The sequence below is a fragment of the Penicillium longicatenatum genome, assembly GCF_028827895.1.
Source record: "Penicillium longicatenatum strain IBT 33135 chromosome Unknown contig_3_segment0_segment0, whole genome shotgun sequence".
NCBI classification, from domain to species: Eukaryota; Fungi; Ascomycota; class Eurotiomycetes; order Eurotiales; family Aspergillaceae; genus Penicillium; species Penicillium longicatenatum.
Genome location: NW_026643121.1, coordinates 3110000 through 3129290, shown reverse-complemented (window position 1 = coordinate 3129290; position 19291 = coordinate 3110000). Strand labels below are relative to the sequence as shown.

Here is a 19291-nt window from a genome sequence, read left to right as displayed (position 1 = left end):
ATCATATGCTAGGAAATAGCTTTGTATTCTGGAACTTGAAATGATGCAATGAGAGAGATCGTCATGCACAACTTCCAATTTCCAAGGTTGTGCTTTTAACACGGAAAATGAATATCAATCTGGCCACCCACCACCCGTGGGCCCTCGGCACCCTCCACACAGTTGCGGGGACTTTCTTCGACCTGGAGATACCCATTGGGGGCCAAATTTCAAATTGGTGTAGCAATCAGATTTTTCTTTTCCACTAGGATACTCCACCGCGCATCCCATAAGACCTGGAGCCTCGCTGACCTCGTACCTGGGAAACGTCTCGCGGGCCCGTATAAATGTGGGCCATATTAGGCAAAGAGTCACGCTCCAGTTGCTTAGTTCCGGGTCTTCTTTTCTAACAAGGCAGGTTGGTGTTCATCGGGTTGATCTTTCCGCGCTACGCGGCACAAGGTGGTTAGTGCGAACTTTAGTTCCATTATCAGATTAGATTGGCATCATGCTTCTCCACTTCTTTGCACTGCGAATATGCTCAGGCGAAGATGTCCCTTTTTTGTTTGTCACACTGGTCGCTGCTGGGTAGTGCAAGTGACCCAATTACTTTGATTAACGGGGGCGTATTGTGTCTTTTCCTGTTTATGAGTTCCATCCGTGTGTTATGTGTTGTACCCACAACGGTTGGTGATAAATAAAAAATGGCATCCCCTTGGTTCTGATCAGCACGAGTTCTTCAGAAATTCTGTCTTTTTGTTTCCTTCATTTCCTTCATTTCCTTCATTTCCTTCGTTTCCTTCATTGATCTCATTGATTCATCATTCGACCGTTCACCTGATTTTATCCCCCGATATGGAGGCTACGGAGGCTATCAGTCACACAAACAATGTATGGACAGATAAATATTTTGCCGTTTCCATGGGGTCATTTATGGTCTTGTTCATTGTCTCTCATTGGGGCAATGTGGCATTCAGAAAATATGGACCAAAAGAGCCCGGGAAGCTATTGGTCCTAACGATAAGAACTCATAGGCAAGTCTTGAAAAAACCGGGAACGAGCAGAACTGACAGCATGTAGGGCTGTACGATGAGGTTTGAATGCTGTCGTGTTGGGAAAGTCTCTGAACAGATGGCTCCTTTATTTGACATACTGGGCCATCGATTTGATACTGGTATTGACAAGACTTGAGTTGACAGATTTAGGAGAGGTTCGTTCAAACTTGAAACTTCAGTAATAATTATCTAACTTTGCTTATAGGTCGCTAAACGCATGGGCTGGCATGTCAACTTCATTCCGACCCTCACCTTACACTTTATTAACATTTGATCAGGATCTCTGTGGCAAACTTTGTGTTGCTGGTATTCCTTGCCCTCCGTAATACGCCTCTCGCGCCCTTATCTGGTCAATCCTACGAGAAGCTCCGCCCCCTCCACAAAATCACCGGGTACACTTGTATAGTCAGCAGTGTCGTGCATGGTATACTCTACCTGAAAGAGGGGGCCGAGACTGGATATTTGATGCTGATCAGGGAAAGAGAGGATCTCAGTGGTGCACTTGCTGGACTATTGATGGTGATCATCGGGTTGTCCACTATTAGCTGGTTTGCCCGCCGGTATTACGAAGGTAAGCCCCTGCGGTCATGAGCGACAGCCACCATATCTGATCGTCCTCTACAGCATTTTATATTATACATGTCGTAATTTTCATAGTTATTGTCATTCTTGTCGGAATGCATCGACCGGACCTTGCGACATCCACGCTGGGTATTATTATCTTTATAGCGTGCATGTGGGTTTCCGATCGATTCCTACGGCCTTTTAAACTTGCTTGTAACTTCTTCGGCAACAACGCTACTCTTATCCCGATGCAAGACGGGGCTGTCCGAGTCAGGCTTCGGCGCGGAATGAGTTGTAGTCCTGGTTCTCATGCTTTCTTGTGGATGCCATCCGTCCAAATTTTGGAGACTCACCCGTTCACGATGATCTCTACAGACCCTGTTGGGTTTCTAATTCGTCAATATGATGGGTATACTCATGATCTCTACAAACTTGCTCACGAGCGGCCCGCTTGTGTTGTGCGATGCTCTGTGGACGGAGAATATGGACAGGTTCCTAACTTCATGGACTTTGAGAAAATCATCCTTGTTGCGGGTGGCAGTGGTGCTTCCTTCAATTTTGCTATTGCGGTCGATTTGATAAGGCAATGTGCGGCAGCAAATATGACCAAGTCGATTGATTTTATTTGGACCGTGAGATATACGAGTAAGTTAACTTGATGACAGTGCGAGCCTTGTGGGGCATTTGACTAGAATTTTAGCATAGGTTCCCTCAAGTGGTTTCAGGATGAGCTGAGAGAACTCCAAGATAGTCAGTTTGTCAATATGTTCATCCACGTGTCGCAGGACGATACGACCGACGATAGTTCCAGTGGGCCAACAGTACCGGTCGGTGACATCAAGAACGGCAAGCAGGAGACCATGGGCTCATTTGAATATATGTCTCTCATCCGGAGAGGAAGGCCCAACATAGCGGATTTGGTTGCGAACAGAATATCTCGGTGCCTTCCGCAATGTCAAGTTGGAGTAGGGGCTTGTGGGCCAATTAAACTTCTCGAGGAAACGCGAGAAGTATCATTCCAGAAAGTCTTCGATAATGGTCCACCAATTACGCTGCACACTGAGGTGAGTTTTGCTGCTGTGCTCTTTATGTGAGGACACTTCTAAGATCATACTCTAGGAATTCGAATGGTGAGACAGTTGATTATGATCCTTCACCCATGAGAAGACAATTTGTACTTAACGATACACATACTTTCATTCGCGCCGAGGAATGGCATCTTCAATTGTCACAAGATAGATTCGGGGCGATCGTTTTTAATTCCGCGCTGAGCGTTGATGGTTGGGGTTATGTCCGCCCCTTAAGTCCGTCTACTGACGGAGTCAAGTCTTGGCTCAGACCCTGAACCTCAAGCTATAAATACCTATCTTAACTTCTAGCAAAATATCAATCCCAGTTTTATTTCTGTGGCTGAGAAAGACTTCTCTTTCCTACTGAGGTTCTCGAGGCAGCAAGCATAATTTCCAGGATAATGTCGAACTACATCACGAAGGTCGCGATCGTTGGGGTATGTTATACTCTTTTTTTCAATGTGCTCTGATGAGATGGCATCCAACAATCATCTCTATCGCCTATTTACTCATATCCCACCCTCATATGTCTTCTCTCTCCTCTCACACTCGCCTGTACTCTCCCAACTACCCCTCCCAACTACCCCAAGTAACCTGAAAATACTCGATATATAGAGTTTATGGTCCATCATTTCCCTTTCGTCAATCGCATACTGATCAATGTGTTTAGGCTACGGGTAATAGTGCCCGCTTCATGACCGATGCCCTCCTTAAGACAGGAAAACACACCATTACAGCCCTGGCACGATCCGGAAGCCTGAAAACGCTCCCAGCTGGTGTCATACCCAAGGAAATTGACTACAGCAAGCCCGAGACAATTGTGGAAGCACTCAACGGCCAGGATGCTTTAGTAATTACCCTAAATGGTCAGGCCCCACAAGGGACTGAGCTGCAGCTCATCAAGGCTGCGGGCGAGGCCGGCGTGAAATGGGTACTGCCGAACGACTGGTCTCCCGATACAACGAACGAAGCCATGAACGATGATATAATGATATTCAAGCCCAAGGGTAACTGGCCTGGGAATTAAATGACCAAAGAATCATGCTAATGTTTGCCTTGATATCAGCTGCCCTTCGGAAGGCTATTCTGGAGCTCGGCCAATGCAACTTTATCAGTGTGTCCACTGGCTTCTGGTACGAATGGAGTCTTGCCATTCCATCCGCCTTCGGAATTGATCTGATCAATCACACGGCAACTTTCTTCGACGACGGCGAGACAAAGATTACCACCTCCACTTGGCCCCAGGTTGGCCGCGCGGTTGCCGCTCTGCTCAGCCTGCCTATCAAACCTGAGGGTTCGAACCAGAACGCATGTCTCGAGAACTTCAAGAATCAAGTCGTATACATTAAATCCTTCACAGTTAGCCAGAAAGACATGTTGGAATCTGCTCTTCGTGTCACTGGAACCAAAGAATCGGATTGGACTATTTCGAAGGAACCAGCGGTTGAGCGATGGGCGAAAGGCCTCGAAGAAATGAAGGAGGGCAGTCGGATTGGATTTGCCAAGATGCTTTATACTCGTGTCTTCTATCAGGACGGTGCGGGGAATATCGAACAAAAGGGAACTTTGAATTCATTGCTGGACTTGCCAACAGAAGATATTGATGAAGCGACCAAGATTGCGTTTGAGCGTTCAAAGACTGATCCTTGGGAGTAAGATACATCAACAGACCTACCTCCTACACTTGTGTTGCGCATCTAGGAATGTGGGGGAGTCCCGATATCGGCTCGGCGCAGATGTGGGACGTGGGGAGATTGTGGCTAGACAGCAACACCGGCTCATCCGCAAAGAGAATTTACAAAGCGATTGCGTTATGAAAAATGCTACAGTTTCATTGCGCAGAAATATATACATGAAATTCATGCGATCATGATCTAGCTGTCCAGCAGCACAGGGACCTTCTCGACAAGGTAATCGACGATAGCGTCGGGGCCGTACTTGACCTGTAGGCCTTCGGGGATGGCGTGGAGCTTGATATCGGGGACAATGGACCTGGCAATCTCGTGGATCTGCTTGGCCTGCTCGTCGGTCCACATGGAAGCGCTGAACTATAGGGAAACCAATGTAAGCTGCCGAAATTTCTCGGATAACCCGGGGAATCTGGAACGTACCAGAACGTTGGGCTGGTGCTCCTTGACCTTGGCCTCGACCTGATCGATAGCTAGGGAATGTAAAGTCAGTTAAAAGAATTCCAATTGACTTGTGTAGAATTGGCATCGTACTCACAGTCGCAGTTGTCAACGTGAATAATCTCGTAGCGGTCCTTGAGGATATCGGCGACGCGGCCGATGAGACGCTTGGCGCGCTCGGGGGCAGTGTTGACGGTCACGAGACGGAAGGGACCCTTGGGAGCAGACATTGTGTATGAGTTTCGATACGGAATAAAAGAAGGACTTTCAAATTGTGATATCGCGGGGTATTTATTCCATTCGCGTCTCACCCCTCGTTGCCACCGGCTCCCCACATTTTGGTCCGGCTTATCCAGGCGGCTTAGATTTACTCCGCTTTATCGGCCCGATAAGAGCGAGTACAAGAGTCGCAAGCTTCCTGTTGTAACTTCCCCTCAGCAATTCTACATTCCTACACATTTTTCCACCATGTCTGACATTGCATCTACCTTCTCGCGTGAGTCAAATCTGTTTCCATGGCATTGACGGTTGAAACTGACCCTCCCAGGCCTTGTGCGCTTCGTTCCCAAGTCGGACCCCTCCAAGGTTCTCATCGGAGAGCCTGTTGACGCTGAGCTCGATGTGGGTTTGGCTCTGTACAAGGGCCAGGAAGTCTCCGTGCGCCCTTTCACCGGCACGTCTGTTTTGAGCCCTGGTACAGTCACTACCGCCACTGAGGTTATTGAGCGTCTGCTCTCCCCCCTCGCAGAGCAAGAGGTTGGATCTATCCGCTGCGTGGGCCTGAACGTAAGTGTTTCCTGAAAAGTCACTGCGAAAGATTGCATTCTAACATGGCGGATAGTATACTTCGCACGCTAAGGAGATGTCCTTGCCTATCCCAGATGTGCCTACTCTGTTCATCAAGCCTTCTGCTGCTCTGGCGGATCCTTATCCCGCTCCTACTATTCTGCCCAAGATCACACAGACCGACAACACTGGTGATTACGAGTCTGAGATGGTTATTGTCATTGGCCGTGACGCGAAGGATGTGCCTGAGTCTGAGGCCCTTGACTACGTTCTCGGCTACACTGCTGCCAACGATGTTTCCAGCCGTACTTACCAGATGAACCAGAGCCAGTGGTGTTTCTCCAAGGGCTTCGATGGCTCATGTCCCATTGGTATGATGATCCCCTTACTTAGTCCTCCTCGTTACGTTTAGAGACTATAGAAGATCTTATGCTAACCTCACAATCAGGACCCACTCTCGTCTCCTCCAAGCTTATCCCCGATGTTAGCAAGCTGCACATTCGCGGCCTCAAAAACGGAGATGTCATGCAAGACTGCCCTCTCACGTACGTATTTACAAATCTAACCCATCAAGTACAAAAGCTAAATACAGTCATAGTGATTTGATCTTCACCGTTCCCCAGCTTATCGCCTTCCTTAGCCAAGGCACTACTCTGCGTGCGGGCACCATCATTCTGACTGGCACTCCTCCCGGCGTCGGTGCTGCCAAGAACCCTAAGCAGTTCATTAAGGCTGGCGATGACTTCGCCGTCGAGCTGCTTCCTCACGTTGGCACCTTGATCAACAAGATCGAGCACCAGTGATCAATGACGACTCTATAAATAAATATTTATGAGAAAATGACCCGAGGAGGAATAACCTTGGCATTGTATATATCTATATGCAGGTAGATACCTAAAATATGCACATGAGACTTCTAGAACAGACATAGAGTTCTGACACCTGTCAGCACACAACGGTATATGCAGTAGGTATGCATGTAGATCACTGGAAATGGCCACCTACTAACGTACTTCCATCTTGCATATGGATCAGCTGCAACTGATCATCAGCATTAGCTAATTTTAAATCCAACTGAGTCAATTAAGTCAACTGGTAAGTAACTTAGTCACCGACTTCATCGGTGCCATTCTTATAAGTCGGTCTTCCAATCACAAAAATGGTTGTGGGATATGATTTCTTCCGCACCGGAATAAATCACAACCACCGACGTTCAGCCTGCACTCCGCGTCTTGGATGCGGGGATGTTGATCCTCCGGGTATAACTTATTTCGCAAATATGTCATAGCTTATTGGGACGCAAATTTGGGTTAAAGGACACTATTGTAGAGACTCTTCCACACCCACACCCACAGCTTATAATATAATCATGTAGTACTTAAGAGCAATGAGGAACATAGCACCTTTTTGTACTTACTATGAACCAAGATTCTATATAGAAGTGATCTTCATTCACCCCTTGTACTTGCAAATTTGAATACTAATATTTTGTGTGAGTATACAGCCTTGCGATACTTTTCTATGCCTCCTGCAGCTCGGTCTATAGCCATTGGAACTTTGCGGAAGAGGATGGTGGCTCAAGACCTCCGTAGTCTGAAACGGCATCGTCGTTCTTTTTGGTCTTCGATCTGGAAAGTAACACGTCGGATTCGATAATCTAGTGACCTAAAATTGCTTGATAGAATACAGACAGGGAAAAAGCAAATTATTGCAAATCAGTGTTCCATTCTCAACCCTGAGTGCCATTCGATCAAGAGCTATCGTAAAGAGATGGTAGATCACCGCAAAGCTGGTCCATCCATATTCTTAATACTAAATATAGGTACATGCGAGTGTTGCCTCCCTGTCTATAAGAGTGGAGAGCCCCACCTTTCAGGTAAAAGGCTGCAAGGCTCTTCCCGAGGCCGTCACCTGTTATGCTGAAAAGTGGGTAGCTGATTCGTTAACAGCTCTTACATAAAATCGTATATTTAAAGCTACATGACCTATTTGGCGAGTCCATTCATTGAACACTGCTCATTGGAATGTTAATACACAAATGTGCCTATCTGATTATTGCTTCGAACCATGCCCACCGGGATGGATAACCAAGGATATATTTTGGGCACCGTCTTTAGCGTACGTAGGGCTTCCAAGGTTTCACCAGGGATTCTAAGGCTGTTCATCGCAGCATATCATCTCAAATGGAGCTATAGATTCCGAATTTGCCATTGACCACATCCGCGGGTTTTATTTCAAGCATTTGGGCCGGTCACAATTTCCCGTCCACTAAATATAGGGCTTTTAATTTTGAAGCTAACCAGAACTGCACAATATAGGTCCAAGAGCCGTTTAGCAAGTAAGCAAGCCATAGTATATCGAAGTCGTCAACATGAAAATACGGGATCTTTCCAGCAATCAAGCTCGGAACGAGTGGTTATAACATTCCCCGCCCGCGGAATAAGTCACACCCGCTGCATCTTCGGCCCATGCTCGGCATCTTGGCTGCATGATTCGAAGCAACCCCAAGAGCAAACCAACAGGAACGGTCGCTGTTAGTTCGAGCTTTTTAGGAATATGGTCTGCCTATCAGTATGTAAAAGCGGAAAATGGGTACTAAATCACTCAGATGCAATGTGACCTTGAGTCATTTTAATTTTGGGTGGGCTTTTTCGGCATACCGGTGGTTTTCAGTATCCGTATACCTGCTGCCTTTAGGTATCCTTAATTGCCGTCGGTGATTAAGAGTGTGGAGTAAATTACATTATAGAGCTCAACGATTCTAATAACGGCAGTGATGCCCGGGAGAAAACAGAATGAATAGCTCCGAAGTTGGAAGCCGACAATCGCATGATGGAGGGCCTAGGTCAGGGGCCGATGGTTTCATTGGCGCTACGGGCCATTTTCGGGATGGAGCACCGGCCTGTCCCGGTCGGCCTACATGTTAAGACTGACTGCGGCTTTTTGTTTATGCAGTAGCTTTCATGGTGCTACTGAGTGTTTTTCTTTTTTTTTATCCCATTCAGTTCTTTCTTTTTGATGTAATTGTTCCCTCCTTTCCTTTCCGTTCAGGGGTGCTGCCAGTGGAATGGACGACTACTTCTTCCGAGCTGTTTTCTGAGGCCTTCGTTGGTCTATACCTACACTCCTGAACAGATCTATGCCTCAGTGAACGGGGCTCAGTCTTTGACAAAAAGATGGGACAATCCATCGGGTTTCAAGGTTCATATTGAAAATCTATTCATTCAGTTGAAAGTTTGGATATTGCTTGCTCATGCATCTATCTATATACAGGCATAGGTCACGAAAAATATCCTTCCAAGCCGAGTCCATCCAATCTAAGGCGTCCCAATGCCAATTCTATGTTTATACCTAACTCATCAAAACATACTCGCAAAATCAACTGAGAGGTGACCATCATGTTATCAAAACGAGAAAAAACGGAAAGCCCAACGAGGTGTCATCTTCGCCGATCTACTCTTCGTGACGCATCTTCCTTCCACGAATGTGCAAGAAAATGGTCGGAATTACACTAACGACAACGATCATTGCGCAAGCAATTCCAGCGGCGGGTGCTACTCCAACATTCTCGAACATGGATGGGAACCTGGGTGGGAATTAGTACAATGCAGGATGGAAAGGGACATGTATGGAGGAAACTCACCAGAATGGTCCGATGAAACCCCATGTTTGGCGCACAAAGGTGATGAACACACCAATGCTGGCGGCCTCTTGAGGGAAACAGTCGATGGCATAAGTGATCATTACGGTGGTGACTAGCTGGTTGCCAACAGCACCAATGGCCGTGCCAATGATGGGTGACACATTCCAGTGACCGCTGGCGGAAGTCTCGGTACAGACCAAGAAGACAATGACACCAATTATGGTCAGACCGAAGCCAAAGTAGCTTAGCCATAACCGGTATTCCGGCTGGGGCTTGCGATCGAGGCGACGGGCACCACGGGTCATCCACTGATCAGACATGATACCACCAAGCTGCTCACCGATCAAGGATCCGATAATGACACCTAGGAACTGGAGGCCAAGCTGCTCGGTGTTCAGGTCGAACTTGCTCTGCAACAGCTGTGGCACCTCGACGGTTGCCAAAATACTACCGAACAAGAAAATCATTGCATACGCACAGGTGGGAATGAGAATGGACGGGTGGCGGGCCATGGTCAATGGACGAACAAATTCGTACCATGTCATTGGCGTCGGATCAATTCGGCGGAGTGAGAAGTACTCTCGCTTCCAGTTCGACTCACTTTGATCGATACCGCCACCTAGGTAACGAGTTTCAGGTCCAAAGAAAAGATACAAAATGAACTGTCCACCATTGATCTATTGATTTTTTTTTTTGGTACCAGTCAGCGAACATGATACGTCTGACTAACGCAGGAATGATCACTTACCATAGCTAGGATCCAGTAAATCCACCCATAACCGGCCCGGTAGGTGACAAATCCGAAGATGAGTGGTCCGACCGGTACACCAAGGGTGATCATGAGCGTCCAAATACCCATATAACGAGCTCGATCCTTCTTGAAGGTTGTCTCCATGACCACTGCACTGCCAATTGCCGAGGCCGGCGAGATGAAAAAGGCCACCAGGGCCCGGCAGGCGGCGAGCGATGCATAGGTGGTGCTTTTGGCACAACCAATGTTACACACTAAACTGCAAATAAGGGACAAAAGGAAAATCGGTCGGCGTCCATAGCGGTTGGAAAGAGGCTTCCAGAAGAACGGAGCACCTCCCAAGATCGCAATCTGCAGAGAAGTCAAATAACTCGCAGTGGTGAGAGAAATTTCGAGTTCTTCGGCGATCACGGAATAGGCGGGAATAATGGCAGCAGCTGTAAATGTACCCATGCAAGCGTGGAAAGCTACAAGGATGAGGTTTGCCAATTTCTACATGTTTCTGCATTAGCTTCTGGCTCTTTTTCGCATGTGTCCAGCCCTCCCCGGTCATTCCGGGGGGAACGGCTTTCAAGGGATGCAACTCACCTTCCATTCAGGCCAATTGTACGGGTCGGCTGAACCCATGCCAGGGATTGGATCAAGTTCCAATGTGCCATGGCGTGCGAGCAAATAATCGCGATGGGCTTTTGGAAGACGCGCTGCCACTGACTCTTCGTAGGTGGCGGCTTGACCAGCACCAGCACTCTCCACGAGGTCAATATCGGTCTTAGAGCCCGGGTTCTCCTCGAACTGTTCTGCCCGAGAAGAACCTGCGTGTAACTCAAAGGATGTCATTGTGGCGACACCGGTCGAGGGAGAAAAGGGAACAATCCCAGTAGAGATGCCTGGGGATGCTTCAGATGTTGCTGAACTAGATAGTATGGGGTGATCTTGGGGAGGCCGTGGTATAGGGAAATGGGTGGAAAAAACTACGAGTACAAGTGTGCTAGAAGGGCTTGGAAGAGAAGAAGGAGCCGAAAGGCAGATTGGATGACTGATTAATCTGGAGGGGAATTTCACGCGTATGCCGTTGGACGAGGCGAAAAAGCTTGAACCTAAGGGCTATGTGGCGTGCCGAGAACAGGCCCGGTGAGTGTGCATAACGACGCTAAGTACGCCATGTCCGGAGATACGGCCTGGGGTATTCTTTGCCGGGCTCGGCTCGCCTAGAGAGAAATGCGGAGGGTCTCCACGGTCCACCGAGTGGATTCCTTCCATCGGCATCGGCGAGTCAGGAGCGAGTTGGTACGGCTTTCCATGTCATAAAGATTAGTCATCGAACAGTCTGGCACTTGAGAACGGCTAGCCGATAAAGCCTTTTGCTGGTCATGCGGCATGCTCACGCCGATTAATTACCGAACCGTGACGGGTGGAGGGTCTTGGCCGCACGTTTCCCCATAAAGGATTCTCCAGACTTTCCAAAGTTGGCGATTTCTTTCTGTCTGGGGAGGAACCCAGCCTCGGCACCCACGGTTGGTGGAACTGACTATTGGCCCTTTGTGGCCCAGTGACCCAGGAGGGAAAACAACACGGTAGTTAGATAGGGAATTGTGTCAAAGGGGGCGAATTTGAGAGGATCATTGGAGCCACACACTTGGATGGCTTGGAGCCACGCTCATGTTTCTCAACCCTGTGGCTATTATTTCCGATGGGAGCCAAACAGATTGATGGGCCCCATATTTTTCCCAGTCCATCCTCAATAAACCATTTCCGGTGTAAGGGATTGGGAAGGGACTCGTAATCCCCCACGCCCCGGTTTTCAATTGCGCGGAGAGAGAAAGCGCAAAGGGAAGTAGATAGTGCCACATCCCCACAATTCCCCACACCACCACTTTCTCTTCCCTTCACCACTTTGTCCTCCCACACTCTCTCTTCAGCCCCAAGGTAAAGTCATATGGCGTCAATGGAGATCATGACGGTACCACCGACGCCTACAGGGGTAAAGAAACTGGTGTGTCGTGTGTGTCAAAAAGGATTTACCAAGGCCGAACATCTTAGAGTAAGTGTCCCCTCGTCCCCACGAATTTGAGGGGCAGCTCCCCGAATAGATACCAAGAGGCAAAAACAGAACTAACACCGCTTTAGAGACATGAGCGGTGCCGTAAGTGCTTACTTCCATTCCGCTTTTCGTGCATAGTTCTATTCTTGTCATTGTTATGCCGATGATGCCTTTGATTATCTCTTTGATTCCGAAAGACTCCGTCGGCTGACCGGAACTAACTATACAGACACCGGATCTAAGCCTTATGTCTGTAAGGAGTGTCACCGGCCGTTCGCCCGCCAAGATGCCCTTACTCGGCATGAGAAGTTGCATCAGCGTGATATGAACGCAAAGGATGGGCCACATTCAGCCGGAGTTCCTCCATCGGCATCTTTAGATTCAATGGCTTCCTGGGAATCCAGTAGCGCATCCCCAACGGGCCCAGCTTCTACTTCTGCCACTAGTCGGTCTTGGGATGAATCCCAATCTGTGCATCATCCGGGCATGCACAATGTCGCATCCGATATGGATTTCGCTTTGGTCTGGCCAGACTCGGAGAATCTATTTCAGAGTCTTATGTCTGCAGACACCACCGATCAATGGCAGATGCCGTTGGGGACATTGCCATTCCCGCCCGTCGTACAGGATATTAATGGGATGAACTTTGGATCGCCCAATTCATTTGACGATCGCAGTTCATCGGTCGGCGCTATTCCCTCTGGTGGTGGACACCAGGCGGTGCGCGATGTAACGGAAATGATCAATAGCTCGGTAGGTTTCTTAGCCCCTTGAAATAGGCAACAAAGCCCAAGTCTCGGCCGTAGATCTACCGACACAAGGGGCTGCTAATGATGATACTAGTCCTCAAGCGTTACCGCTGCCGTCAAAGCCTCGTCCATCACATCCGTCTTCCTAGACGAGTGTCTGCACATGTTCTTTGTCCGTTTTATTCCAACATTCCCTATACTACACCGAGCAACCTTTGTATTTCGAGAATGCACCCATGCTCTACTGCTCAATGCCATCGCCATAGGATCCTTGTATCTTGGCCCAAGTGATGCGGTTGCAAAAGGAGAAGCTTTATGGAGGCTTGCACATACCGCTGTCGCCACCTCATGGCAATCTCTGATCACACACAACGGCCCTTACGACACCTGTAAGGGCGTGCAGTTGATGATCACTGCACTACTCGGTCAAATATACGGAGCACTGTCCAGGAATCGTGCAATTCGAACCACAAGCCAAGTTTTCCGTCCGTTGGGCTTCTTCTGGGCTCGACATTGTGGGATGTATGACAGTGAGCCCTACTCGATGGAGAATCTGCCTTCCAATGATGCTCCTGCTGCCGAAAAGGAGCACCAGTGGCGGATATGGGCTGCGCGGGAAATACAGCAGCGGGCTCTGCTCGCATACTACGTGCTTGATGGTCTTGTAGCCCAGATGTCTGGTGACGGAGCATCGGCTCGACATGTCTCGAATTCTCTGATTCTTCCTAGTAGTGAGCCTGCTTTCGATGCGAGCAGCCCTGACGAGTGGTTGGCACACATGCACTCACAAAAGCCCGATCAATCCTCTTTTCGGGTTGTCTTCCGATCCTTATTCCCACCGGTCGGTAACTTCAGGGCCCTTGATTACCAATTTTCCGCCTTCGCTCTTCGGGTTGTGTTGGAAGGTCTTCAGTCCTTGGTTTCCGACAGTGATGATCATGATCTAGCGGTGGGCGTTCCCGGCCAGTCCGATGTACGCAGGGCCTTGGCTCAAGTTCACGAGACCATCTCTATGAGTCTGCACTTCTCTGCCGCCGAGAGACTGGAGATTCTTTTGCGCTGGCATACCGTCTGCCTAGATACAATGATCAACTCAACAGTTTTATCTCGTCATGTCTGTTCACGTTATGATATACCACAGCATGTCTCTGGTGGTTGTCGAACAACCCGGGCCGGATTCGACCTCATAAAATGGGCCAACACTGAGGACGCAAAGCGAGCAGTTCTGCATGCCGTCGCTATTCAAGACATCATCGAGCAGTTGCCTCGTGGTCGTGCCCATGTGGTGCATATGCCAAGCTCCCTGTTTGCTGCTGCTACGATTTATGTTGTGTTTACTCTTGCTGGGGTAGCTACGGTGAATCTTCCACGAAACATCGTTTGGCAGGATGCCTTGCTATCTCACTCAGACCTTCACCTTGGTCATGATGATATACGACCCCCTTCTGGCTCAGAAACACGGCGTTTTGTCGCAACGGACCAAGGAATACCTCCCGTCTTCACCGGTGGTGCTGTTCGGAATCTTCTGTACGAGCTCAATTCCATTCAAAAGCTTTTTCGTTGTCTTTCGTCGCAATGGGGAATCGCTCATGACATGGAAGATATCGTCGCTCAATGGATTCAGCTTTGTCATTAAGCTCTAGAGCTGGGCTCCGCTTATCAGTATCTTTATTTTCTTCCCCCCGAGCAGATTCCATAGACCTGGCTATGCCTTCTGTTTATCTCTTCAACTGCGTCAAGCTGTATATACATGACGCCTTTTGCATATAACGAGTTACGACATAAACTAAACATCAATCGATCTGGGTTCATACGAGAGAGATATCCATGTGTCTTTACAGACTTGGATAGTCTTTCTTGAATATAATCAACCTACTCTGGAGATAGATACATGAGCAAGTATTCGTGCTCGTTGGAAAGGTAGAAACCGATGACTGCGTATACCCGATCTTCCCCTTGGAGGTGACATTCACACGTATTTGTCGAAGAGACTAGAGATAACGCCGGTGAAGCTTGACCTTGGGAGGTGCCCAGGTGGTAGATAAGGGAAGAAGAAAAACTCCGAGCGACATGTGGCTCTTGGGACTTGTTTGATGCGTGCTGCTGCTTAAAGTTTAATCTTCTTGCATATGGAATCAGTACTGATATGTTTCAACGGGTGGTAGAAATCTTGCAATAGAGAAGAATGATAGAAGTCTTGGAATGAGAAATTGTACTTCCTCCAGTAGTGGTATTTGACGTGATTCTCTGGATGTGTTCTTACTGTTCTTCCGGTTATATCACACTCTTGCGTTGTAAAAAAATATTTTTGGGATTGAGTACAGGATGGATCGAAATCGCTAAATCGTATCGAAAGACAGTATCATGGAAGACTGGATTTCATAAATATCATGAAATACTATTACCATTAATACGTCCATGACGTTGTTCATTAGCTCGCTCGTGTGACCTTACTGTCGTCACCCTCGGTAACAATACCCGCCATAGCTCTGAGGTGAAGCCCTTTCCCTCGGTCCGTAGTATAATGAGGTATACTGGCGAATTAATTCGAGAAATTAGTAAATAGAATATACATTGTCATGTAAACATATACATATTGTATTCAAGCGTTTACCCCACTTAGGCATCGACATTCAGCGCCTCCGTTTCCCATTCCAGCAATGTTCCAGAATTAGATAAAGTGTCCGGGTGGTTCGGCCCTAGTATTTGTTCCTGCTTCACTGAACATGTGCGTAACAATTCGACGGCGTCGGCACTGCGACCTGAAGATTTCCAGGTGAACGCGAGGTTGGCCATACTCGTCAGCGTGGAAGGATGGTTCGCGCCGAGTTTCGTCTTACGAGTCTCCAAGACCTGCACCTCGAGCTTCTCGGCCTCCTCCCACCGGCCCTGATTCCATAATGTCGACGCGAGATTGGCTATACTCGTTAGCGTGAAAGGATGGTCCGCGCCGAGTTTCGTCCTGCGAGTCTCCACGACCTGCACCTCGAGCTTCTTGGCCTCCTCCCACCGGCCCTGATTCTATAATGTCGACGCGAGATTGGCCATACTCGTCAGCGTGTCTGGATGATCCGCGCCGAGTTTCGTCTTGCTCGTCTCTAGGACCTGTACCTCGAGCTTCTTAGCCTTATCCCACCAGCCCTGATTCCCATATATCGACGCGAGATTGGCCATACTCGTTAGCGTGGAAGGATGGTCCGCGCTGAGTTTCGTCTTGCTCGTCTCTAGGACCTGCACCTCGAGCTTCTCGGCCTCCTCCCACCGGCCCTGATTCCATAATGTCGACGCGAGATTGGCTATACTCGTCAGCGTGAAAGGATGGTCCGCGCCGAGTTTCGTCCTGCGAGTCTCCACGACCTGCACCTCGAGCTTCTCGGCCTCCTCCCACCGGCCCTGATTCCATAATGTCGACGCGAGATTGGCTATACTCGTTAGCGTGTCTGGATGATCCGCGCCGAGTTTCGTCTTGCTCGTCTCTAGGACCTGTACCTCGAGCTTCTCAGCCTTATCCCACCAGCCCTGATTCCTGTATGTGGACGCGAGATTGGCCATACTTATCAGCGTGGAAGGATGGTCCACGCCAAGCTTTATCTTACTCGTCTCCAGGACCTGCACCTCGAGCTTCTCGGCCTCCTCCCACCGGCCCTGATTCCCATATGTCGACGCGAGATTGGCAATACTCGTTAGCGTTTCTGGATGGTCCGCGCCGAGTTTCGTCTTGCGAGTCTCCAGGACCTGCATGTCGAGCTTCTCGGCCTCCTCCCACCGGCCCTGATTCCATAATGTCAACGCGAGATTGGCCATACTTGTCAGCGTGGAAGGATGGTCCGCGCCGAGTTTCGTCTTGCGAGTCTCTAAGACCTGCACCCCGAGCTTCTCGGCCTCCTCCCACCGGCCCTGATTCCATAATGTCGACGCGAGATTGGCCATACTCGTTAGCGTGTCTGGATGGTCCGCGCCGAGCTTTGTCTTGCGAGTCTCTAGGACCTGTACCTCGAGCTTCTCGGCCTCCTCCCACTGGCCCTGATTCCATAATGTCGACGCGAGATTGGCTATACTCGTTAGCGTGTCCGGATGGTCCGCGCCGAGCTTCGTCTTGCGAGTCTCTAGGACCTGCACCTTGAGCTTCTTGGCCTCCTCCCACTGGCCCTTAAGTGAGTATGCTTCTGCTAACATCGCTGTACTTGTAAGGACCTCTTTAGCCTCGCCACCTAATAATTCCGCTCGTTGCTTTTTTGATTTCGAAGCCATTGCCCTTACATCTTCGATATTCCCGCTTTCTAATGTATACCACGCACCTCTATAAAGGATTGTGGCCTATTGTAATAGAGAATCCTCCGACTTTGGTTGTTGAGATATTGCTGATCGAATGTGAGGAAACAGCGACCGGCACCTCTCCCAATTTTCGTATTGACTGGTGGGAACTTCTTGGTATAAAATACTAATAAATTTCTCCCCCTACTGGTCTATTTTCTTATGAGACTTGAGCTATGCACGTGTAGTTAGTTGCACTAGTCGATGCATCGTGAAGAAAGTCCCGGTCTCGCTGGTAGATATAAATGAATAGTCCCTTAGCATTGTAATATCATCTTTAAAATCGGGTCCTATATCAGATTCACTTGTTTCTCCATTAGTAGAGCTGTTAAAGAGTTCTGAAGTAGAGATGCCGCTGGCCTTAAAGTGGGGCCGAATAAGATTCTCTGGTATCCCTTGCCGATCGAAGAAGCTCATAAGAGAAAGTAGTTCCGCCGTAGATGCCTTTTGGCGACTAATATAATTGAACGATATTTGCTAGGTCACTAGAATTGAGTTCTTCGCTTCCCAGTCCCGATCTAGGTAGTTTGCTTCTCTCTTAAGGAGCTTAGTCGCTTCGCGGTCACTTGCTTGGAAGTCTTTAAGATATTGTGATACCAAACAGCGAGGAGCTCGATTTCGAATATAGCTAGCTACCTGGACGATCGCCAGCGGCATAAGCTCGAGCTCCTCCACTAAGTTCTCACTATCTTGGTCTTCCTCCGGCTATTTAAGCTTCTTTTGGAGAAGCTCTAGCGCCTTGGATTTTTTCATCGGTTTAACTTTAATTAAATCCTTATGAGCGACCATCTTTAGCGCAGCCTCTCTGCTCCGAGTTATAATTATAAGAGACCCATTTCGGCTTTTTGGGATATATTCTAAAAGTGGTTTCGCTGGAGCTCCCTTATCAACTACTAGAAGCGAATAGAGAAACTCATAGTCGTCGGCATTATCTAGAATACAGACCCATTCTCCTTTCTTCTTATCCCGTAGCCAGCTTTTAACCAATTTAAATATATTCACTGTGGGATCTAGATGACCTGGGATCTTTAGCCGGTCTGCGATATCCCGCAAACTTTGCTTAAACCGCGCTTCGTTACTCGCATGGACCTAGAAAACCCACGTTGCCGGCGATTCGGCCCGAATGCGATAAGAGTATTTAATAGCCAGTTGCGATTTCCTTCTAGTTGTGAGAAACAAAATATAAAATGATTATAAAATATAGAATGATCGCTCTGCACTTACCCGACACTGCCGAGACCGACTAGCGCTATTCTCGAGCCTGGTACTGCATTTTTCTCGTGTATCTGGTGAAGGGGCTTGTCGCGGCTCACAAAGTCTATATCGCGCAGGAATGGGATAGTTGAGAGTGGGCTGGGTGGGGTCTCCGGTCGCTCTGAGAAGATGATTAGTTAGTTAGTGGATCTTCATATCTGGCTTTTGGCTTACCTAGAGGCGGATGGATTTCCGCGTGGATTGGCCCATGGTTTTCTCCTATTTGCAATGCATAGTTATTGTCACCGAATGATATTGATGCCATGGTAAACTTAAACGCCTCTTGTGCTTTTCAAGATACTGTAAAGACCTTAGAGTCTTATGAGTTGAATGAGGGGCATGGCCTCAGCCTCATCATTAGGTGACTCTACCGCGCTAATCCAGGAAATTATTTATGGCTTTTAGCCTAGTCAGATCAATCGCAGCCTGCGATAACCAGCCCAAAATTCCCATAGAAACACATTTGGACCTCATTACCTGAAAGTGCTACTGCTTCCCACTGATTTGAAACGCATAGTACAGTATGGAATCGAAATGATTCACTTCGTGACTTCGTGGTTGCAATAATCGAAAACGTCATACGGTAGTCTTTAACTACCTTATCTTTTTGCGGCCCGCAGATTTGAGAGGGGCAGAGGGGCCATCATGCTCTATGAATCCCCAGATCGCCATGTCACGTGCAACCCCCAATACCCAGCCAGCCCCAGATGTTCGCTCAATATTTTCCATCTGTTTACCTTGCTTGCGGCTGTAACGTTGTAGAAGATCAGACTATACAAGCTTAATACCGAAGCTATTTTTATTTTGTTATTTACAACTGAACTGGAATACCGCCAAGAAAGGGGTCAGGGGTAGAGTAACTATATCAGGTATAGTGGGGTTTCGAAAGAGGGTTTGAGAAAGAATCTCTGTGCGTAAGTGGTGGAACTGATTTCGATCCTCCCTGTATCTTGTAA

General features: G+C 48.3%; 5 protein-coding genes across 5 annotated transcripts; 3 read left to right on the top strand and 2 right to left on the bottom strand.

The window, feature by feature from the left end:
• Positions 1-834: 834 nt before the first annotated feature.
• N7484_006519 (uncharacterized protein) lies at positions 835-4324 on the top strand (the record flags this gene model as incomplete). The annotated part of the gene is made up of 7 exons (XM_057116937.1): positions 835-1055; positions 1313-1605; positions 1659-2243; positions 2304-2688; positions 3066-3105; positions 3339-3675; positions 3735-4324. The coding sequence occupies 7 exons, from the start codon at positions 835-837 to the stop codon at positions 4322-4324; spliced, it is 2451 nt and encodes an 816-aa protein (XP_056972820.1).
• A 218-nt stretch (positions 4325-4542) lies between these two features.
• N7484_006518 (uncharacterized protein) lies at positions 4543-5027 on the bottom strand (the record flags this gene model as incomplete). The annotated part of the gene is made up of 3 exons (XM_057116936.1): positions 4543-4716; positions 4780-4829; positions 4895-5027. 3 exons carry the CDS (start codon positions 5025-5027, stop codon positions 4543-4545), a joined length of 357 nt encoding a protein of 118 aa, XP_056972819.1.
• A 238-nt stretch (positions 5028-5265) lies between these two features.
• N7484_006517 (fumarylacetoacetate hydrolase family protein) lies at positions 5266-6386 on the top strand (the record flags this gene model as incomplete). Its single annotated transcript, XM_057116935.1, has 5 exons — positions 5266-5293; positions 5345-5583; positions 5639-5954; positions 6032-6128; positions 6182-6386. The coding sequence occupies 5 exons, from the start codon at positions 5266-5268 to the stop codon at positions 6384-6386; spliced, it is 885 nt and encodes a 294-aa protein (XP_056972818.1).
• Positions 6387-9036: 2650 nt separating this feature from the next.
• Positions 9037-10814, bottom strand: N7484_006516 (uncharacterized protein; the record flags this gene model as incomplete). Its single annotated transcript, XM_057116934.1, has 4 exons — positions 9037-9169; positions 9227-9903; positions 9975-10469; positions 10566-10814. 4 exons carry the CDS (start codon positions 10812-10814, stop codon positions 9037-9039), a joined length of 1554 nt encoding a protein of 517 aa, XP_056972817.1.
• A 1099-nt stretch (positions 10815-11913) lies between these two features.
• N7484_006515 (uncharacterized protein) lies at positions 11914-14403 on the top strand (the record flags this gene model as incomplete). Its single annotated transcript, XM_057116933.1, has 4 exons — positions 11914-12018; positions 12105-12120; positions 12248-12771; positions 12862-14403. 4 exons carry the CDS (start codon positions 11914-11916, stop codon positions 14401-14403), a joined length of 2187 nt encoding a protein of 728 aa, XP_056972816.1.
• Between the last annotated feature and the right edge of the window lie 4888 nt (positions 14404-19291).